At 34.1% G+C, this 25,247-nt stretch overlaps 1 protein-coding gene across 2 annotated transcripts in view; it reads right to left on the minus strand.

Moving 5' to 3' along the window:
* Nucleotides 1-25,247, minus strand: part of LOC131159398 (histidinol dehydrogenase, chloroplastic-like) — a 218,626-nt gene that overhangs the window by 66,553 nt on the left and 126,826 nt on the right. The window contains exon 2 of one of the 2 annotated variants that reach the window (XM_058114277.1): nucleotides 7,754-7,911. The exons of the other annotated variant lie outside the window; for it this stretch is intronic. Within the exon in view, the coding sequence (XP_057970260.1) occupies nucleotides 7,754-7,880 (127 nt within the window). The 5' untranslated portion in view covers nucleotides 7,881-7,911. The remainder of the gene's footprint in view (nucleotides 1-7,753; nucleotides 7,912-25,247) is intronic. 2 annotated transcript variants of the gene reach the window in all.

Here is a 25,247-nt window from a genome sequence, read left to right on the forward strand (position 1 = left end):
TTGCAAGACATGATAGTTACAATCTAGTTTGTTTATACAAGTCCAACCAACACAGTCTAAGTAGAAGCATCTATGATTATAAGCCCATTTTTCTTACATTCGAATGTTTTTAGCAGATCGTAAAATTTTTCATTTTCAGCCAATTAACCCATGTCACCTTCAAGATTATAAATTTCAGTTTTGACTACAATTTTGAGGCTACAAAATTATGAAAATTTCAATGCAATGTTAATTTCAAGTTTGATTCTGAAAAATGATGGAAATTAGTAGTGAAGCATGGAATTCTTTTATGAAATTTTAGAAATGATTAGTAAAGATGATAAAGCAAGATTTAGAATGAAATTATCAATAAAAATACATCAATGACACATATATGGTGTGTAAGGTGCAATCCTGTAATATAATCATCATATTAAACATATTCAATTAGTACAAATGGAATTCATAAATTAGTATGGATGCTCAGTCTTGTCTTTGGATCACTCGGGGGTTTATTCTTGTAAATCTTTTTTTTTTTTTTCCGATCAGCACCAACTCTTTTTTTCCTCTATATTCATTTATTTGGAAGGCCAAAGCTACCCCAATATTTAAGGCTTTCATTTGGCTGATTGTGCCTAATAAAATCAATACTAATAACTTATTGCAGATCAGGAGACATTTGAAGGCTTTATCTCTAGATGTTTGTGTGCTCTGCTATTTGAAATCTGAAACGGCATCTCATCTTTTTTACACTGATTTTGCTTGGAGAATCTAGAATAAGCTATTTGATGCGTTGGGAGAAAATTGGGTTTGCCCGGTGTCAGTGGAGGAACTGTAGTCTATTTCTTTTGATGTTTTTGGAAGAAGAAGAAAGGATAGGGTTGTGCTTCAGAAATGCAGTATTTTTGCAGTGTTATGGGGATTATGATTGGAGCGCAATTCATGGATCTTTTCAAGGAAAAAATTGAATTCGCAGCTGGTTAGGGAAAAGATTCAATACTTGCCCTCTTCGTGCTGCATTGGTTTTGGGTGCTGCAAGGGAGTTAGATTTACGGAAGTTCAGCAAGATTGGAGGAATCTTTCGATTTGATTTTCCCTAAGTTTTTTTTTTAGTTTCTTTCTTCTGGTTTGCTCCAGAATGTTGACGGGAGATGCCTTATTCTCCTCTTTGTAAATTTTTCTCGTATGAATGAAATCCTTTCTTTCTTTTATTTCACAAAAAGGTAAGAACCGTGTTTAAGCATTGTGAACACATAAGAGTTCCGAGCTCGTAGAAAGAGCAAACATACAAACAGCACACAACAACAAACAGCAAACTACTTACCGAAACCGAAGATGAAATCAAGAAACACCACTCTAAAAAGATGAAATCTGATTTTAATATCCTGAACAATTCCATGAACCAACTCCTCAGAAGAACAAATTTCTCTAGCAAATAAGACTGAATTCCTTGCTTTCCATATGTAATAAATTGCAGCAGCCCAAATAAGACTTTTCAAATCCCTCTTACTATTATGAAGATAAGAAATCCAACTCACATCTTCATTCTAGAAAAGAAAGTTTTGAAATTTCTTCTTTTGTTTTCAAAAAGAAATTATTTTACAAATACAAATAATTTGGAAATAAATAGTCGAATAAAATGTTGTAGCTAATATTGAAGTTTAGGGACCGTTTAGTATCACTATCAAAAATTACAAAAACAAAAACCAGAAATGAAAATTTAAAAACCAAAAACATAAACTAAAAACAAGAAACCAACAACCTATTTGGTCTATATTTGTAAAATTTAAAAAAAAAATTAAAACTTAATTAAAAAATGCTCATTTTCATCCTTAAACCAAATAATATTATAAAAATATGAATAAAATAATAAAATTGCAAAAATAATACACATTAAAAATACTATAATAAGAATAAAAAATATTATAATTATTTTACTTAATTGTTATGCTTTCAAATTTATTTACAATAAAAATTTCATTGTACATGACAATTGAAAATAGTAAAACTATTTTGTAATTGGCTTTATTTTTTAAAAAAATATATGTATATTTTTATTTTAATTATATTTAAATTCATAAGATCATTTTATTTTTATTTTAATTTAATAGTTTATAAAATGAATGATTTAATCTAAAAAAAAAACAATTTCAAGATATTAAAATTTTTAGCAATAGGTTGTCAAAAAAACTAAAAACCATAAAATCTAGTTTTTAGTATTTTCGCAAACAGCTTGTTGGAATTGATGTATTCCCAGGAGGGGGGTGAATTGAGTATTTAAAAAATTTATCTCTTAGGTCAATTCAAATTCCAGCAGTAGTATTACACAAGCCTAGGGTTTTTCTATACAATCATAAACTTAATTAAGAATTAAATGCAAACATTCGAATGCTGAAATTTAAATTAAAGAAATTAAAAGGAGGCACAATAAATGTTATCAGGGTTCAGCCAATACTGCCTACATCTCCGCCTCAAGCTCACAAGTAAGAGGATTTCACTAAGTTTCACTTAACAGGTAGAGCGGCACCTAATACAACACCTTAACAGGATGGTGCACCTAACTTTCCTAACCGGGTCAAAGCCAATCCGGAACTTTTCACAGAGCAAGTCTCCCTCTTTAGGCCCACCCCTGGAATACAGCAGATATAAAATTTTTCGTACAAACAGATATGCTTCTTACACTAAGCAGATGTGTACCACTATGCTCAATCAATTTATGCACTCACATATGATAGGATATTAAGCTCAAGTGAGATTTTGTTAATCAATGTGTTGACTCTCAACAATTTGTATGTCAATGTGTGTATGTGAGAGTAAGACTTTTGATTTCAAGATAATGTGCTTGTAATGTGCATAATCAAAAGGTCTCTATAACCTTTAAGCAAATATCACAATAATGATTTTCAAATGTAAAGCACAATAGATAATAGGGTTAAGCTTGCTAAAAAGTGTTTTTGTCAAAGCACAAAGCAAGCTTATGAATCTTGCAATGAGGATGCAAGATCTCAAGTCAAGTAAGACTTTTTCCCAATACAATATTTATGAATGAAATATTATAAGAAAAACCTTAAGCTACTCTCCAAAAATCAAAGCACAACCAAATACAAGTGAGGGAGAGTTTGAGCTTGTAGTATGAGTATGACAAAACAACCTCACTCAAAATAAAAGGCTAGATGAATATAGGAAGTGGATTTTGGCAATATATTTGAAGAAATATGGGAGTATGAATGATTTTGGCCAAAATGATTTTTAGAGAAATTTGGCTAATCTCAAAATCCTAATCTTCACTTAATTTTGTAAATGATGAGGTATTTATAGAGTTGGGAATAATTATAGCCGTTGGGGATACGCTGGGTATTATGTAAAAAGATTAAAGAGTTTACTTAAAAATAACCCAGTTTAACCTCGGTAAAAATTGGACAACCCGAGAGGGTCAGTTGACCACATTTGAGGTTCGGTCGACCAGGTTGCTCAGTTCGGTCGACTAGGGTGCGTTTGAACTACAGTGATGGTCGAAAAGACTTGAGGCGATTTCAAAACCTCCGAGGTTCAGTCGACCAGGTTAAGTTCGGTTGACTGAAGTCAAACGTTCGTTCGACCAGGCCATTTTACAACTATGACTTCGGTCAACTAGGGCGTTAGGATTTCCCACATGCCAATTCAGTCGACCAAGGCATTGATGCTCATTTTAAGGACGGTCGACCAACTGGTCAAACCATTGACCCTATGGAGGTTCGGTTGACCGAAGTGTTCCTATGTGTTGGGGTTCGGTCGATCGAACACAACAACTTTCTCCATTTAATTTCTAACACCCTTTTAAAGACACCTCTAATCACATATTTGTTAATGCTAAGCTATGGGGGGCTTTTTCATGTAATGATTTGGGACCTATAGTCAGTCTATGGTCTTTTGAGCTTATCTATCCTATCATGCATGCAATGCATTAATTATTACAGACCATTATTATTTAAATATTACAAACCCTTAATAATGTGAAATATAAATTACAAAATAAACACTTTGGGTCTTCAGTTTCTTTCAAGTCCGTGTGCGTGCACCATGAGAAATTTCCAATTGATCTTGTACACAAACTCATCAACCATTAAATACCAAAGTATTTGTCATAATTAAAACGGGATATGACCTATAAGGTCAACACAGCTAAAAACCTACAACAGAAACATAAAACTAACAACATAAAAAAACGCATTTTTATAAATTGTTTCTTCACTATGCAGAAACAGTAATAGAAAACAGCAACGACACCAAACAGACCCTTAATTTCCATACAATTTCAAAGTCCAAAAGCTATAATATCCTCCTCTCATAATAATCTTTAGTTTCTGTTGAAACTCGATAAACATTGTTGGCCCACAACCTAACAGTAAGCTTTTAGGTAAAGTGTTTTTGGACCGGAGGAGCCCATAGGTGGGCTTGATACAAATGAGTAAACACCAACTTGACCTAAAAACTTAAGCCTATTGGGTCTTGGGCCCAACCATGTATATAAGCACCCATCATCCACTCAAATTTTCCAATGTGGGACAAGATCACAAGTGGAATTCTCAACAATCTCCCCCTCAATTGTGAGTTCCAACCATTCCCCCTTGAATGGAAACCATCTCCTTTATAGGAGTAAGCCCAATTCCTTAACAGTTGCTCAAATGGGCCTTACCACTGGCGCCTTACATGCCTCGGATTGCATTCCACGTGCCTCCGAACCAATCCTACCTCCCATATCTTGACTTTTTTCGGATCCATCCCATGCCTAGATGATCCTTATTGGCCTCGGTCACACACTTGGTCCTCCAACTGTTAGCACGTCAGGAGAATTAGCTTCACGTCTCGACTTTTACAATATCGTAACCCGAGTACGAAACCGTCAGCTTAATACACTGTTAGGACCTGCGGAGCTTCATGGGTGGCTTGATACAATGGAGTATATAAACACCACTGATCAAAAGCTTAAGCCTATTGGGTCTTGGACCCAACCATGTATATAAGCACCCATCATCCACTCAAATTTTTCAATGTAAGACAAACTTACAAGTGAAATTCTCAACAAAGTGGTTGTCTAACATGGTGTTAAAGCTGGTTACTAGGACGACATGGGTTCTAGCCTTATTGCCCACATTTACTATGTAGTATTTAAAAATTATTATTGTACTCCTTGTAATGGGTGTTATTTATTGTTTGTATATCCGCTGTTGGGCTGCACGTGCAGGGTGTGGATGTGTTAAAACTTGATATACATTGTTGGCCCACAACCTAACAGCTTAAACTTTTAGGTAAAGTGGTATTCTAACAATTTAAATTTAAGTATATACATATTAATTACGAGAGAAGCTTCAGTTTGTGTTTTAAGTCTCACATTTTAATTTCTAAGAAATTTTATAGCTAAAAGTTCAAAAAATTATAGTGAAATTTCAATATTTCAATAAATTTCAGATAATTGATGGATATTTTGATCGAAATTTTGTAAGAAGGAAATCGATTGCCATTTTGATTTTAAGGGTAGTGAAAGAGGAAATTTTAAATTTTTATGGAAATCTAAGACCATGGTTGCCTTCCATATTGGACATAGATGTTCTCTAACTTCCATCACTCCTAAATATGAGCATCAAACCTTTTAGTACATGTAAATGGTTTTGTGAACAAAGAAATCCACACAAAAGTTGCAGCCCAACTTGATATTTTATGAGAAAAATCAATTTTGACTCTCTAACTATACAAACCGAATATAATACATGCTTTAGTCTTTGATGACTAACACTGTATCAAACCTTTTCGCTGTATAGGATTAGCTGGTTCCATGAAATAAAACTCTTTGCATCTCAAAACATCAGGCTCTTTAGAGCATGCAGTGTGCATTATCAAATACAATGAATAGAATCTAGTGAATTGTCCACCAAATAGACCCTAAATCCATTGCGCACGTGCAGGGGGGTGTTGGGGCGGGGGGGGGGGGAGTAAGGGGAGAGGGTGAGTGGGAATGGATCAACCACTTCTCTTTCAACTTTTAATATGCACTTCTTCTACAATTACCAGGTAGTTTTTTTTATTACACTGGTTTCTCATCTCTTCCTTTATATGATCTTAAATAATTACGAAGTACCTCAACCACCTTAATCTGCCCTACCTTATGACACACACACACATACCAGAACAAAGGGAAGGGAAAAAAAAAAAAAGGGGCATTATGAGATAGAGGGCATTATACCTGGAGGCATTCCAAGGAAATCAGCTAGAACCAAAACTGAAAAAGCATGACTGGGTTAATTAAACCAACTCCAATGACAATGAAATCAAACCACTGCAAAACTTAAGTAATCCATGAGTATGTAATTTAAGGCACAAGGGATGACACCAAATGTCACCAGCTTCAAGATTAACTTTAAATGTAAATAAACAAGGGTGACCACAACTGCCCGTAAGTAACAAAAAAATTCCCAGGATGGCTCATCATGAATTTAAATTAATATCAGTAATTTTAATAAATTTTAGAAGCATAATCAGGTATAAGTCTTTCAGGGCTCTCTAAAAAGTAAAGTAAATAAATCTAAATCTACCCAATGTCCCACATGTAGATTCAAGTAAGCTTAACATCAGGTCTCTCTCTCTCTCTAACATTTCTCACCAAAGAAACAAAAAAATAAATGGGCATAATACACACTTATTCTGCAAGTCATTGCATATGTTGTGTGAAGATAATACATGCTCCTACAGATAAGCTGATGTGGGAAGAGAAATGATGGAGAAAAAAGGAGAAGAAAAAAGAGGGAAAAAAGAGGACCAAAAGGAGAGGAATTATAGACAGGAAAAAGAAGAGAGAAGGTAGGAAGAATAACAAGAAGAAAATGCCAAAAAGATAAAGTACCAGAAAATAAAAGAGAGATAGGGTCAGACAAATCTTGCAACCAAATTACTATTAACCTAATATCAAACTATATTAATGAATGAATTACCAAATACCCTGCCAAAAGATATAATAATCCTAAATAAACCAAAAATTTTCCATTCTTATCTCCCCCATGAGTCATGGCCCATAGGTACGATATCTGCCATTCACAACAAATACTAGTCTATTTGACCACTTGAAAATACAAGTGGGGAAAATGATAGCCAACAAATGTGATAACCAATTGGTCCTAAATCAGTGAATGATTCTGAGAACCAATGCATGACTACAATTTTTTTATATCAAAAAAGCTCACCCCTTTTTAATTCCCCTGCCCCACACACCAAAGAAAAGCCAAATAATGTATCTTTTCCCAAACCAACAAATGTGACAACTTCTTCCCTAGAAAAAAAAATATTGCACATAGTCCATCAACACCCAAAAGTCAGCAAAAAAAGCATGTTCAGGGCGCTGCCCTTTCCTTTTTCCTGCCAAAACCAACAAAAGAAACCACCAAAAAGTCCTCCACTGCCTCTGAACTCGCCCAAAATTCGCCTAAAATGCCAAATAGCTTATTCCATACCCTCCAAGCATAATCACAATGAATTAACAAATGCGATGCAGATTCTGAACGATTAAAACAAAGAACATAGATATCTGGAGATAGAGCCTTCAAAGGACCAATGCATGACTGCTTGAAAGTTATCTAGGAAACAAGTGAGCAACAAATTACAACCAAATAGTCCACTTTAACACCACCCCTATTTATTGGCTCTAAAATTTTACAATTAAACATTTATAAATTTTCTTATGTCAATATCCACTAGAAAAAACAATGTCAATGACTCAAAAAGAGAATAAATGACAAACTTATACCTGCTGGGAAATAACAAGAGTGGCGGTGTTTTTGTTTTGGGACACCAATTATTTGAAAATGGTGACTCCCATTCAATTTAATATAACAGTTGCTCCAGTTAAAAGATACAAGTTGAGTGTCCATCATCGCCTTCGGTCAAATCAATAAGAATGTAAGGCTACAGAACAAAAAATGATCATTCAAATTATAAAAGAAAAACATGAAAGTTTTCATACCAAGACAAAATGAACTCAACAATCCAAAACACTTCATGCATGAGAAAGATGTTCCACAAATAAAGTTAATCCAGATAATTGTTTGAAAAACAAAAAAAAATCCATTGGCTTGCTGTTAGCAGAACTTACTATAAACTTACAAAATAAAATAGGCAGAAGTCGTTGCTCTCGTCCATGTCTTAAATTTCCACAAAATTGTTTGTAAAATTTCAGCTTTCCATCACTCTCAAAATTGAAATGGCAGTCAATTTCCATTGAAATTTCTATAAATTATCTGGAATTTATTGAAACTTAAAAATTTCAGCGAAATTCATCTAATTTCAAAATGAAATTTCATTGAAATTCAAATTTTGTATTCAAACCCAAATTGAAATTTCTCCCTTAATTTATCTTCTTTTTGTTGAAACTAAAGATTATTACAAGGGCTTTTGGAATTATATGAAAAATTAAACTTCGATATTAGCAACATCATTTTACTTGGCCATTCTATCCAAAATATCTGTATTTCTATAATAAACAATATTTACTATGTAGATACCTTTTTTATCTTGGCCAATTACATAACAAAATATTATCGCAGCCTACAATCAAACATTCATTGTTTCTTTTACTGACTTTTAATCCCACAATATTTGTAAGGGGGGCACACCCTCCACATACATTGATCGACATATGCCAAGTCTCCTGATCAATCCCAGGTCCCCGAGATGTTGTAGAGAGAAATGGCTTGGTGGGCTCAAACTGGGGTCCATTAAGAGTGGCCCAACCCCCTTAAACTTTTCTAGCTCAAGTGTCAATCACGACAAGTGACATTTCCCTGTCATTTTCTTTTTTGTTGCATCACTAAACCATTGGTTAAATTTAAATCATTTTTCTCCTTTTGATCGAAGCCTCTTGCACAATCATAAACCCCCTTTATTGGATATTATCCCTAGCTAACATTATTAATACCTCATTTCTTATTCCATGAGGGGGGCTCTATCAGAGATTTTCACGCTCTAACCTTTCTCTTTCTAAAACAACCATCATCCCTATGTAATCATCTCACAACATGATACCCGAGCTCCTAAGGAGCATCCATTTCTCCTCTCATAGCAATCTCCACTACATCCCATTGCTTGCATACAAAACTACCTCCCATCCGCATCCAAGAACCTGAATTTACAAATTAATTTACCAATTCCATTTTGTATTAATTGGATATGATTATAATTGTAATTATTACGCCTTATACACCACATACCCATAATTTTTGTCTTTTATTTATAATATTTTAGTTATAAAACTTGCATTATTATTTCTATTAACAATTTCCAGAGTTTCATAAAATGATTCCATGATTTATTACTAATTTCCAACATTCTTTAAAGTGAATGTTGAAATTTCCCATCAAAATTTTTTATACTTTTGAGCTTATAAATTTAGTCGAATTGGAAATGTAAGACCTTGCCCTAATCTAGGCTGGAAATGGGGACACTAACATTAAACGAAAATTATTGCACTACTGTGGGACAAAATAGGCATCCAAAGTATTTTCACTCAAAGAGTGAAAACACTAAAACTAATTCATAGAGATCAGTTTTTTAAATCATTGACCATGAATTGTTACAAGCAGGTCTCCTCCTAGTGGTTTTGCAAGCTCCAAAAATGGACATATGTGAAGAAATGTGGATTTGCCAAGAATTCTTAGATCATAAATATGATTCGCTAATATGTAAGGAAAATTTATGATGGTTTAGGGATGTATACAGCTAAATTCGCCACTTTTCGGCAGAGGGTTATAATAGCTGGAGGAGCTAATAAATTAACATTATGGTATTTTATCATATATTCCAAATTTGATACCGCATATGCAGCTAGAAAATATTCATTGAATACCGAAATCATATGAACATTAGACGCTTCCCAAAATGAAAAAATAATTATTTACAATAGTCCCAAAGAGCAGGCGTAGATCTCATCCCAAAATTAAGTATTTATGTTTAAAATGGTTCATGTGCCAAGAGGAAACTGTATTGAGCCTGCAGATCGATGAAGCATGTGACTCATGTTTAAACGAAGTTATGTTGCTAGTTCGTCAGCGAAATAAAATTTCAGAAAAATATGGTCCGCATTTAACAGCAAGTATATTATATCATAGTTTTCGGATTTGTACTCACCAACTGAAGACATTAACAAACACTTGCATGCATTTAAGCTCAAAACCAACCCATGGAAAAATAACAATTCAAAAGTTCAATTCCATTCCCAATAAACAAATTAAAACTCTCAAACTAACGACCTCCCAGCAGAAACGCAGAAAATTAAAATACCAATGATCATGCTTATTAATGGGTCCATCCTCAACCAAAGAAAATACTATAAAAATGAAGAGAGAGAGAGAGAAGAGAGTAATTTTTTTGGTGATCTTCATAAATGTGAACGTGACAAACAGGTGATAGGGTCGACATGTTTTAACAAAATCGTTCAGCAAAATATTCCGAAGGAAAGAAGAAGAAGACCTTGAATGGCGTTGGCCTAGTATTAGTGAAAACAGTGAAGAGATGTGAAGGAGATTGAGACGCGGTACTGCAGTGGATGGGGACTACTGAGAATGGGAGATGTGCGGAGAAGAGCGAGAGGCAAAGGGAGACTGCTCCGGCGAGAGCTCTTTGGCCCGAAGAATTTTTTAACATGTACATGTCGCGCATCATGACAATGTTAAAAGAGTTAACGCAGTTAATATATCGTTAAATTCAAGGTTTTTGCTATGAGGGGAGCGAGAAAACAATTTTTTTATTTTTTATTTTCAGGAGCCAAAAGACATAATAACATCTATTAAATACATAATTTCTTAAATTAAACAAAAGAATTATATGCCTCTGGGCATAAATTATACATAATTCGTTATAAAGTGTAAACAATCATTTGAATTTTTGAATCGCAAAATTTTAGCAAAATTAACAAAAATTTAACTATAAAATGAAATTCAAATGTGAGATTTAGGAAACAACGTAAAGTTCTCTCTTAATTTGTCTTATTTTTTTATGATTGAAACAAAATTATTATAAAGGACTATATTAAAAAAATTTCCAGTTGAATTGAACTGAAATTTCTACAAATTTCCATACTTATGGAGTTTCACAATTTGTTGAAATCAAAAAATTTAAGGAATTCGACTCAAGTAATAACTTAACACTTACCAGCTTATTAGTTCTCAAAATGAACCATTCCTGATAATAAGATGGAATCTAATGAAAATTTAGGAATGGAGTAATTAGGTTATTCCTTGTGTGTTCCTTATTATTTCCTCAACATGTAATAAGAAAGGAATAGACATTTTCATCGGTAAAATTTTTGAGAATAGTATCTTCTATATTCTTATTAGGACTCATACAAAGTTCACGTTAGTATTTGCTTTCTGAGATCAACTATTTTTTGTATAAATAATTGTGAACTAAACCAATTTAAATAATAATTCTTATGAATAGATATTTTGTGAACCAAACAAGGGTAATAGTTTTCATGAACACTCCGCAATATTACAAGTAGCATTTGAAGTGGGACGATCTTTTCCACAAGACCAAATACCATCAAAACAAATCAGCTAAGAAGTGACAAAAATATCATTTACAATAGCTTCCATGTGTTTGTGGCTAAGAAATGGAAAGAGCCATTAGGAACTTGCATGATTAGATGACAAAGCAAGCGGCTCAAAGTGCTGGTGAGGTGTGAAATCTTTCACACCCCAAAATCTGGAGTAATTGGTCATAGATAGAAACAACCTCTAAATAAACATTGTTATTATTACTTATGAAGAATGGACATAAGGCCATGGCAAAGGGCGTGGAACTTGTTAAAAGAATTTATAGGCAAGTGCTCAAGGTCTATGTGCAAACTACGATTTACAATCAAGGGAGGTATTGCTGATTCCCTCATTACTCACCTACCAGTGGGTCTCCAAAAATCAAGAGAACAATTCCCAAATGTGATTGTAGACGTTTTCCTTGCCTGGAAGTAACCTACTTTGTGGATAATAGGGTGTGTTGTGAATGTAAGAAAACATAAAAAAATAACAGAGTTGAGGGAAGTGAGTGTGAAGGCAGAGAGAGTTGAGAGAGTTTTGAGTGAGAATTTGATCTCCACCTCCTCCTTTGTATTTTTTTAGAATCATCGTTGTTGCAATTATAAATTGTAGCTTGCCAAAGGTAGAAGATAAAGTCTAGTCAGCGTGCCACATCACCACTACTACGTCATCATAGGACTCCACTGCACAACATCACCGGGCCCCACTACCACGTCATCATTGTCCCGTCATCACTAGGCCCACTGCCACATCATCGCTGGGCCTCACAACCATGTCATCATTGGGCCCACTACTAGGTCATCACTAGGCCCCACTTAGCACAGAAGCAGAGTCACATCAAAACAAACAGTCAGAACAAGACAGGGAATATTCCGGCAAGCATGGAAAGAGGGACTGGGACGAAGGAAACGCACTTCTTTTTTTTTGTTATTAAACGGATTTTTGGATCGAGTTAGCACATTTCAGGTCTATTTTTTATAAGGTCGAACTTGTTTATAGGGTTTGGGGCCGTTCCAGACACAATCGTGCAGTTAATTTTGTGTGATTTCGCTCTGATTATATCATTTGAGCAAGCAAGAACCAAAAATTCAAGTCCATTATATGGAGGGTTTAGAATCTGGAGTCATGGTCAAATTGACAGCATCAAATTATACTCTATGGAGACAGAGGATGGAGGATTTATTGAACTGCAAGGATCTAACTTATATATTGAAAAATAAAGGTAAGAGACCCAAGTCAATTTTTATTTAAAATTGGAATAAAATCAATAGGAAAACAGTTGGTTTTATTAGACAATGGATAAATCGCAGTGTATTCCATCATGTTGCCTAGGAGACCGAAGTCTATACCCTTTGGAAAAAGTTGGAGGATATGTATCATACTAAGGCAGCTAGAAATAAAGCCCTTCTTATGAGACGACTAACAAGCATGAAGCTAAAAAGTGGAACCTTTAGAGCCGTGCACACCAATGAGTTTCAAAACCTGGTGAACTAGCTCTTCAACGTAGAGTTCAAACTTGATGATAAAGTTCAAGTCTTATTACTGCTTAGTTCTCTACCGGACAATTAGAAGATGTTGGTAGTATATGACGCCTCGATTTTCGTACAAATTTTTTTCCAATAATAATAAATAATTACACGTCATCCACAACATCCACAAATCAGCCACATCAACAATCCTACTATCATTCATACGACCCAACCCGCATTGGGTACTGGGTAAAAAGTTATTTTATTATACAACCTAATAGCGGAAGACAGTATATACATATAAGTCAGAATACAATACCCAGAGTATCAATATACACATATACACAATACTATCTCATACAAAAAAAAAACAATACAACCCTAGTCCAAACTCACCCTGTATATCAGGGTTCTAGCTCCCTCCTATCACGGAGCTCTCATCTCACCGGCCGTCTCTGTTCCCTTAAAATTTAGTAACTTGGGTGAGACATTCAGTAAGAAGAAAAGAAATAAATATTTACAGTGTGTGGCCATATAAGTTCCACTTATAATACCCTTACTTCAATCATCGGTTTTATCTGAGAAAATAAACTGAATACACATCTTATCTCCGTATAGTATAAAACAAAGCTTTCAATAAGCTTTAAAAATCATCTCCAAAATCAATCATTCCAAACATTTTACCGGCGAAGTTCCTGAGAATAGGAAGATTACTGCCCATAAGGTAGTTTCCCTTTGCCCTAGTACGTTCTGCAGCCGGGTATGACCACATTTGATACTTATCAGGGTACTCACCTTACTCAATAAGCCCTTAGGCAAAGAGTTTCACTTCGCCTCAATTATATATGCCATTAACTCACACAGTTCATTTGTCATATTTAACATTCTTTATTTCTTAATTCAATCCTCCATTCTTTCATTTCTCATTTTAAGCCAATTTTAAATTCTTTTACTTTTGGTTTCCATTTTACTTTCCGACTCATGAGTATCCTCGGTATTAAATACCAACATCGCGTCTGTAACTCATGGCCACCCTGAGGATCTTTCTATCCATGCCATGCTTCCCCACATGGTCAAGGTTGTGCGGCCTGAAGGCTAGATCTAACCGCAGTTGGCCAACCCAGTTAGATCAAATATCATATCACATATCGTGTCTGTAGTATGACTAGCCAGCCTATAACCCTTATCCGTACTCAGGGGGCCCAACAACCCTACAAAATGACACAGTCGACTGTCACGCCACACCCTCCAAGAGTTCGTGTGGTTGCACTAACACCACTAGCAATGGTACCATGTTCAATATCATAACCATCCAACAGGGTTTACCACCACATACCCGCAATCATTATGCGGAATTGACATTTTATCATTCATATTTCACATATTTCCACATTTCTCATTTTCATATTGCAGGGGGGGGGGGGGGGAAAAACTTAAACATTGCAATCTTTCATTCACATATACACATTTCAATATTAGTATTCTCAACACATTTCATCATTTTAAATGATATATTTCTCAGTTCATAAGTCATTCATCTCATACTCATATAATATCTTATTTTTAACAAACTCAATCTTTCTCAAAACACAGTCCATATTTCACCTTTCTTCATGTTCTCAGAGAATAATGCTTAATATTTACTTTCATCATTGTTCCCAATTTCAAATTCTCATATTAAAAACATTTTCAGTATCACATAGTCACGGGTAAATCATCGAACTCGGTAACTTTCTAATATAACTAAGGCCACAAAAATGTCAGCGGAGTAGTGTAGACATTAAGAAAGTTCAGGGAAAGGTGTGAAAGAAACATACACCATTGCCACTATTTTCTCACACCCATAAGTTTTCAGAAAAACAATATTATAATTTATTGCCCTGACCTGGCTTACTGAGAGTTCTCGCCTAGAATACCAAATCCTAAGCCTTGGCGCCCGAAATTTCACTCTGACAATGGGGAGTTCCTAGATTACTAATCTATTTCTCTAAACGACATCCATTAACCTTCCCTAAGCTCCATATACCGCAAATAATATTAAACTAGGATTAATACCCCCCTTAATTTTTATGAAAGTTTCCTGCAGAGGTCCCAAAATTACACCAGTGCAAGCCTCACTCAGGCACTAAATTTCAGAAATCCTAATCAGCCCAAATGTCAATATTTTTAGATTCTAAATTTAATTCTACTTAATTAAAAAATAGCCCCTTATAACCCTCGTACCCCAAAATTTGGGGTTTGGCCCGACACCCCCACGAGAATTCGTTCTCAACTAGACTGTAGAGAATCGTCCTAGATTCCGTGGTAGTATACGTTCGTCAATTGGGCTTATAATTTGCAGAACTTAAGAAAAGGCCCGGGAAAACGGAAATGGATTATCTAGGGGGATCACATACGCTGCTCCTACCATCGATTCGCGCCGATAGAAAACTGACAGCCAGTAGAAAATAAGCCTTCGGATTTCGGATCGGGCCGAGAATGTCATGAAATCGAGAAGAGAGAGAGCGGAGATGAGAGAGAGAGAGGGAGAGATGAGAGAGGAGGGAGTGAGTTGGGAGAGAGAGGAGAGAGAGTTCAGAGTGCGCAGAAGAGAAAAGGAAAAGAAAAAGAAGAAGAAAGGTGGGGGGGGGGCTCCTGAAAATTTAGTATATCATAATAATAATAATATAATAATAATAATATAATAATTAATATATTAATTAATTGTAATAAAATATATTTCTTAATAAAAATAAAAATAAATTAATTTAATTTTTTTCGTTTTTGATTTTGATTTTAATTAATTAAGTAATTAATTTTTTTTTTTTTTTTTGGGATAACAACAAACAAACAAACAAAACCAAGCCTTAGTCCCACTAAGTGGGGTTTTTTTTGGGGATCACTCTACTAATATTCTATAATCCTTTTTGGGGTTATTACATAGTATCCTTAGGAAATATAGCTCCTGGAGGCAAACTTACCACGTCATTGGTTAAGGAGCTGACTCAGTGAAGAAAGAAGCCGACGAACGCTGGCAGTAGCATGGACCAAACAGATGCCTTGTCACCGAAAACAAAGGAATACTACAAGAAAATGCGAGAAGGGTGGGGAGAGGTGGGAGTAGAGGCGGGAGCCAAAGGCAAAAGTAGAAGATAGTCTCAGGAATGTGATGGAAAAAAAAAATCAACAAGGTAAATATGTGTGTTTTATTGTGGAATTTGCAGACATTGTTAACGGAATGCCGCAAATGTAAAATGATCAAGGTCAAAGCAAGCAGCCAGCCAAAGAAGGACGGGGGTGAAGATCTCTGGTCACCATACGGGGGATGTATCACTTCTCTCAGTGATGAAGAGACATGCCTTCTTGTAGCAAGTCAAGATACCGCGTGCGGTGAGACACCAACAACTCATACCACGCCACTCCCCCGGTAATTTTTTAGCTTCAGACCACGCAAGAGACGTTGGTACTGTAAGGATGGGAGGAAATACCAGCTTTCGGAGGCTTGTGGGCATGGACGTCTCAATCAAGACAAATGTTGCCTTGAACAATGACTCATAAAAGATGTCGGCACGTTCATTGACCTTCATCTAAATCTATTTCCGGAGACACGTCTTGATCATTTTAGGGCTATGACACCATTTCGAGAATGGAAATTGGCAGTGAGAGAAAAAGGATCATGGTTGTACTCAGGGACACATATGCGCGTACCCTGTACAAGACCCATGTTGAAGTGAGGATAACAACCTCAATGACAATAAAGAAGGGATCACCAAATCTGTGGGCACAAGAGCCTTGAACACATGGGAGAGAACGGGGTTGTTCACATTAACAAAGAAGGCATCATCAATGTGTCTAAAGGTTACACATTCAAAACCTGGTGATATTATTATTGGAAAACAACATAGAGTTCTCATTTAATTTCTATACAAAGAGACGATAGAGTGTTGAGTTTAGTACATTCTGATGTGTGTGGTCATCATGGAAATGAGGCGGTCAAATATGATCTGAGGTTGGGTGACTCAGGTTGGGTCAACCCTGGATTTTCAATACGGGCTTGTGGAACTTTAAGGTGCACTTGGGCCTCAAGTATATTAAAAATATGGGTTTCAATATATTTCTGATGGATCAGGCCCCTAGTTTTAAAAGGATTTTGGGTTGGATTGTTTTTTTAGAAGGAAAAGATTGGCCCGAATTTTTAGGGTAATAGGGGCCAAAGACATTTTTGAATCAAATTCGACCCTTTCGAAAATCAAGCCTGGGCCGAGTTTTTACTTAGGAAAAGGTTCGGCCTCTACTTGCTATTCTCAAAAATTGGGCCGATTATTTGAAAAAGGGTGGGGGCGACCATATTTTAAAATAGTTGGGCCAAGTGCTTCATTTTGAAAGGATGGGCCTGTGTATCATTACTGGCTTTTTCTGAATATAGATAAGTAGTATGTAATCTAAAATGGATGCAGAATTGCAATGGTATAAGAACAAGGTATTTCACAAACATATATAAATAGACGGTTATGTGGATAAGGAGTCCCAACCCGGGTAGGTATGTATATACAGGGTTTTCAATGGTTCTATCTAGTTAAGGAAGACATAGACAAGTATGTGTGGGTAGGCTCTAACCCTATTGACAAAGGTACCAGTTTGGAATTCTATCCTCGCCCATTGGGGCCGGATAAAATAAAAACCCTGTAACTGAGTGGAGTGGTTCGCGGGTTCCCTCAAATCTGCCACGAAGGGACGACGCTATTACACTCCTACTAGGTTCCTAGTAGGAAAAGCTCGGGTATAGAGCGTGAAAGTGTGTGAATTCAAATTTTAATTTAATCCCACTATCCCCACATTTATTCACATATTATAAACAATATGGAAATAAGATAATTACCATTAATATATATATATTCAAAAGATAAGGAAACACAATATATGCAATTAATATGTTTATTCACAAAAAATTTGGAAACAAAAGAATAAGGAAACAAAATATTTACGATTAATATACAAAATATCTATAATTAATATGTTTATTCACAATATCTACAATTAATATGCTTATTCAAAATATTTAGAAACAAAATATCTACAATTAATGCTCAACAAATTAGGAAACAAAATATTTTTAATTAATTGAGGTCATTTACAAATTATGGAAGTAAAATATTTACAATTAAGTAAAGTTATTTACAAATTACAATATTTACAAAATAAGGAGTAATCAAAAGATTTAATAAATTTAAACTTGGGATAATTTCTAATTAATTAATGGCTCGACTCTCTAAGGTCCCCAGCAGAGTCGCCAAGCTGTCGCGGCGTCCCGGGAGCGCGTGTGCCCCGGGCGGCGAAATCAAAATCATTTTTAATAGTTTCATGGAAAAACATGGATATCGGAGTCGCCACTAACCTTTAGTGCGGTTAGAACACATGATTACTACCCCGTTAGGGGTAGAATCGGTCTACATTACCAGAGTTGGGGTCGGGAGTTCAATTACGCGAGGGGAAGGTACGAGCGCCCCCTACGCGCTCGTTCTTACGAACGGTACCTAATTAATTTGAAATTATCCCTAAGTTAATCTAATAATTCTTCAAATTACTCATATTTTATGAATTTATAAATAAATGTGAAAAATAAATAAATAAATAAAGATAATATATACCCATATAATCCCTCAGAGCTTAGGGTACGTGAAGCCCGAAGGCTCATACCCCCGCAATAAAATCATAGGGATTATAAAATCAAAATTATTTAAGAAAATACGCTCCCACATTTTAAAATTGTAAGTAAAAATTTTATAGGAAAATATTAGTATGGGAGGTTTTAATAATAGATATAATAATTTAAACATAATAAATAAATAAAAAAATAGTAATAAACTAGAATATTAGGATACCAAAATACGTACTAATCAACATATATAATAGAAGCTAAAATATCTAACATACCAATAATAGTAGAATATAAACAATAATATAGACTAAGATAATGAGCAAATATTAAAATACTACATGTGCGTTATAAAAAAAAATACTTAAACATACCATAATACACATAATTACGAGAATAATAATAAATATCCACAAATAATATAATACGTAATAGATTACTATAATACTATATATACTAAACATACCATATAATAGCATGATACCAAAACACCAAAAATATTACCTAAAATATTAAACTTACCATAATAATTAATACCTTGTATATTAAAATACTAAAAATATAATAATATAATATTACCTAAAATGCTATATTACTAAATGTACACGGTCACCTAAAATACTAAATTAAATGTATAATGCTACTTACAATTCTAAGTTGCTAAATATAAATATCATTTATTCAAATAAATATTATAGCATTAAAAATTCCACAACAATGTTATGAACACGACAAAATGATAATACAATCGTATACAAGAAATAAATAAATAATAAACAATAATGAACATCAATATATACGCAATAGCAATATAAAGTAAATTAAATAAAACACTACTCAAAACCCTAATAACGTGAAATAGCCAAAACCCTAAAATAAAACAATAACCCAAAACCCTAAATGGTCGTATTATGAAAATAATGTAAATAATCAAGAATCCTAGATGTGCATAAATATTACAATCATAAATAATAAACAAAATCCTTAAATACCGTATGAACAATAAATATGACAAATATCCTAAATACATCAAAAAGCCTAAATAATGTCTACACGATAAAACATCCTAAATAATATGTAACAATAAAAATAAGTATATTACAACGATTACAAAACAAAAAAAAAAAGAAAAAGAACCCCAAACATTAGACAAATAAAACAATAATAATACAATATATATACAAAATAACATTAAGAAGAAAAAAATATATATAAACAAATTACAAAAACATCACTCGTGCATGTGTGTGTTTGTGTGTGTGTGGACAAGTTGTCCAAGAGATGAAACTCAAAGAAATTAATAAAATCAGTAAATATTAACAAGGGAGAGTTAGAAACAACCGAGTAAGGTTTCAGATTGATCAGATAAGAAATCGCCGCTCGATTGGCTTCATCTAGTTGAATGCGCATACACCGAGGATTCCACTGCTGCGGCGGTGAGACAGTTGATAAAATTTTGCATTGATCGGATAAGAAATCGCCACTCGATTGCCTTCGTCTAGTTGAATGCGCAGACGCCGATAACTCCACTGCTCCGGCAGTGATACGACTTTGCAAGAAATTAACACAAAGGGAGAAAACTCAAAAGACGAATCTGAACGGTGAAAATTAAGAAAAAAGGGTTAGAAAAGACCTCGTAAAGTTTCACATTGATCAGATAAGAAATCACCGCTCGATTGGCTTCGTCTAGTTGAATGCGCAGATGCCGATGACTCCACTGCTGCGGCGGTGATACGGATGTGCAAGAAATTAACACGAAGGGAGAAAACTCAAAAAAAGAATCTGAACGGTGAAAATTAATAAGAAAGGGTTAGAAACGACCGTGTAAAATTTTGCATTGATCGGATAAGAAATCGCCGCTCGTTTGGCTTCGTCCAGTTGGATGCGCAGACGCTAATGACTCCACTGCTGCGGCGGTGATACGGCTGTGCAAGACATTAACACAAAGGGAGAAAACGCAAAAGAAGAATGTGAACGGTGAAAAGTAAGATGAAAGGGTTAGGAAAGAGCTCATAAAGTTTCGCATTAATCGGATAAGAAATCGTTGCTCGATTGGTTTCATCTAGTTGACTGCGCAAATGCCAACGACTCCATTGCCGCCGCACGAGACTGCAAGGTAAGGTTTTTTCTTTCTTTGGTCTGTGCCTCCTTCCCTCTTTGGCTTGGCTATGCCCCCCTTATATAAAAAAATTCTGTAAACCCTAAAAAAAACTTCCTTTTTGATTTTATTTTTCTTTTTTCTTTTCTTTTTTTGCTTTTACTATTATGGTAATAATGAAAATAGTAATAGTAATAATAATTATTATAATAATAATAATAAAATCAATAAGGTAATAATAATATAATAATAATAAATAATTGTAGTAAAAATAAAAATAATAAAGATACTATCAATAAAATAATAATAATAAGACTAGTAATAATAATAATACTAATAGTAATAGTAAAAATGACAATAATAAAATAATATAATAATAATAATAATTATAGCAAAAAATAAAAATAAAAATAAAAATGAAGTAATATAACAATGTAAATAATAATAAAATAATAATAATAATAATAATAATAATAATAATAATCATATCGGGCCTGGGTAAAAATGGGGTGTCTACAGTATTATTTACATTGTTATTATTACTTCATTTTTATTTTTATTTTTATTTTTTGCTATAATTATTATTATTATTATTTTATTATTGTCATTTTTACTATTACTATTAGTATTATTATTATTACTAGTCTTATTATTATTATTTTATTGATAGTATCTTTATTATTTTTACTTTTACTACAATTATTTATTATTATTATTATTACCTTATTGATTTTATTATTATTATTATAATAATTATTATTACTATTACTATTTTCATTATTACCATAATAGTAAAAGCAAAAAAAAGAAAAGAAAAAGAAAAATAAAATCAAAAAGGAAGTTTTTTTTAGGGTTTACAGAATTTTTTTTATAAAAGGGGGGCATAGCCAAGCCAAAGGGGAAGAGGCACAGACCAAAGAAAGAAAAACCTTACCTTGCAGTCTCGTGCGGCGGCAATGGAGTCGTTGGCGTTTGCGCAGTCAACTAGATGAAACCAATCGAGCAACGATTTCTTATCCGATTAATGCGAAACTTTATGAGGTCTTTCCTAACCCTTTCATCTTACTTTTCACCGTTCAGATTCTTCTTTTGAGTTTTCTCCCTTTGTGTTAATGTCTTGCACAGCCGTATCACCGCCGCAGCAGTGGAGTCATTAGCGTCTGCGCATCCAACTGGACGAAGCCAATCGAGCGGCTATTTCTTATCCGATCAATGCGAAATTTTACACGGTCTTTTCTAACCCTTTCTTATTGATTTTCACCGTTCAGATTCTTTTTTTGAGTTTTCTCCCTTCGTGTTAATTTCTTGCACAGCCGTATCACCACCGCAGCAGTGGAGTCATCGGCATCTGCGCATTCAACTAGACGAAGCCAATCGAGCGGCAATTTCTTATCTGATCAATGTGAAACTTTACGAGGTCTTTTCTAACCCTTTTTTATTAATTTTCACCGTTCAGATTCGTCTTTTGAGTTTTCTCCCTTTGTGTTAATTCTTGCAAAATAGTATCATCGCCGCAGCAGTGGAGTCATCGGCGTCTGCGCATTCAACTAGACGAAGGCAATCAAGTGGCGATTTCTATCCGATCAATGCGAAATTTTATCAAGTTGTTTCTGACCCTTTTATCTTAATTCTAACCATTAAGATTATTATTTTGAGTTTTAAAATTTCATTTTAATTTATTACACAGCTGTCTCACCGCCGCAGCAGTGGAATCGTCGGTGTATGCGCATTCAACTAGTTGAAACCAATCGAGCGGCGATTTCTTATCTGATCAATCTGAAACCTTACTCGGTTGTTTCTAACTCTCCTTGTTAATATTTACTGATTTGATTAATTTCTTTGAATTTCATTTCTTGGACAACTTGTCCACACACACACAAACACACACATGCACGTGTGATGTTTGTGTAATTTGTTTATATATATTTTTTTCTTCTTAATGTTATTTTGTATATATATTGTATTATTATTGTTTTATTTGTTCTAATATCTAATGTTTGGGGGTTCTTTTTTTTTTTTTTGTAATCATTGTAATATACTTATTTTTATTGTTACATATTATTTAGGGTGCTTGTTTTATTGTGTAGACATTATTTAGGCCTTTTTGATTGTATTTAGGATATTTATCATATTTATTGTTTATATGATATTTAGGGATTTTGCGTATTATTGTTTAGGATTGTAACATTTACGCATGTTCATGATTCTTGATTATTTACATATATTTTCATGATATTATCTTTTAAGGTTTTAGTTATTGTTTTAGTTTAGGGTTTTGACTATTTTACGTTATTAGAGTTTGGAGTAGTGTTTTTATTTAATCTGTCTCTATATTGTTATTGTGTACTAATTTTAGGGATTCTATTCCATTGAATATTGATCTTAAGGGTTTTCCATAAAATTGTATATTACTTCTTTGGCTTTTATATGGCTTGGAAGAATTTGATTTATTTCCATATTTATGTACAAAGCATTTCCATATTAAGGTATATTAATATTTTAGAGTTTGTGTATATTTTATAATAGAGTCATGATGTGAATTATTGTCCATAATCACATTCATTTTCCTACATAGTACATAACTTCTAGGGTTTAATTTGTTTTCACATCGTTATTGTATATTAATGGTAAGGTTTCAATAATGATTATTGTATATATCGTATATTTATTTTAGGGTTTGAATTGTTTCTGTATTATTATTATTATTATTATTATTATTATTATTATTAATTGTTTCCATATGCGTATATATTGAATATTAACTTTAGGGTTTTGATTATTTCTAGGTTTGTTATTATTGTATTTATAGGGTGTTAATATATTATTATATGGTAGTGTATTATTGTCATTATTAGTATTATGGTTATTATTATTACGTAGGATATAGTGTCATTATTATTAGTATTCTAAGTTTAGTATTATCACGATATGAGTTACATTATTATTATCCTTATTATGCGTGTATTATTACTATCTATTAGGTTGGTTTATTATTAGGGTAAGTTATTAGGTGCTATAAGCAATTTATTATTATATAGTATATATAGCATATATGTATCCCTATTATTATTACACGATTAGGGTAATTTAATTTCTTAGTTTATTATCTTATTAATATATATTAAAACCTCCCACACTAGTATTTTCCTATAAAAATTTTATATATAATTTCAAAATTTTGGGAGTGTATTTTCTTAATTTTATCCCTATGATTTAATTGCAAGGGGTATTAGCCTTTAGGCATCACGTACCCTAAGTTCTGAGGGAATATGTGTGTATATTTATTTATTTTTCCTATGTATTTATAAATTCATAAAAAGGAGTAATGTAAAGATTTATTAGATAAACTTAGGGATAATTGTAAATTAATTAGGTACCGTTCTTAAGAACGGGCGCGTAAGGGGTGCTCGTACCTTCCCCTCGCGTAACCGAACTCCCGACCCCAACTCTGGTAATGTAGACCGATTCTACCCCTCACGGGGTCGTAATCATGTGTTCTAACCGCACTCAAGGTTAGTGGGCGACTCCTACACCATATTTTTCCTGAAAAATATTAAATTTGATTTTTAATTTCACAGCCCGGGGCACACGCGCTCCCGGGACGCCGCGACAGCTTGGCGACTCCACTGGGGACTTAGAGAGTCGAGCCATTAATTAATTGGAAGTTATCCCAAGGTAGAGCCATCACACGTGCATGTGTGTGTTTGTGTGTGTGTGGACAAGTAGTCCAAGAAATGAAACTCAAAGAAATTAATCAAATCAGTAAATATTAACAAGGGAGAGTTAGAAATAACCGAGTAAGGTTTCAGATTGATCAGATAAGAAATCGCCGCTCGATTGGCTTCATCTAGTTGAATGCGCATACACTGATGATTCCACTGCTGCGGCGGTGAGACAGCTGTGTAATAAAGTAAAATGAAATTTTAAAACTCAAAATAATAATCTGAATGGTGAGAATTAAGATAAAAGGGTCAGAAACAACTTGATAAAATTTTGCATTGATCGGATAGAAATCGCCACTCGATTGCCTTCGTCTAGTTGAATGCGCAGACGCCGATAACTCCACTGCTGCGGCGGGGTGATACGACTTGCAAGAAATTAACACAAAGGGAGAAAACTCAAAAGACGATATCTGAACGGTGAAAATTAAGAAAAAAGGGTAGAAAAGACCTCGTAAAGTTTCCACATTGATCAGATAAGAAATCACCGCTCGATTGGCTTCGTCTAGTTGAATGCGCAGATGCCGATGACTCCACTGCTGCGTCGGTGATACGGATATGCAAGAAATTAACACGAAGGGAGAAAACTCAAAAAAAAGAATCTGAACGGTGAAAATTAATAAGAAAAGGGTTAGAAACGACCGTGTAAAATTTTACATTGATCGGATAAGAAATCGCCGCTCGATTGGCTTCGTCCCAGTTGGATGCGCAGACGCGTAATGACTCCACTGCTGCGGCGGTGATACGGCTGTGCAATACATTAAACACAAAGGGAGGAAAACGTCAAAAAGA

Source organism: Malania oleifera, chromosome 7 (genome assembly GCF_029873635.1).
Source record: "Malania oleifera isolate guangnan ecotype guangnan chromosome 7, ASM2987363v1, whole genome shotgun sequence".
In the NCBI taxonomy this organism is placed as follows: Eukaryota; Viridiplantae; Streptophyta; class Magnoliopsida; order Santalales; family Ximeniaceae; genus Malania; species Malania oleifera.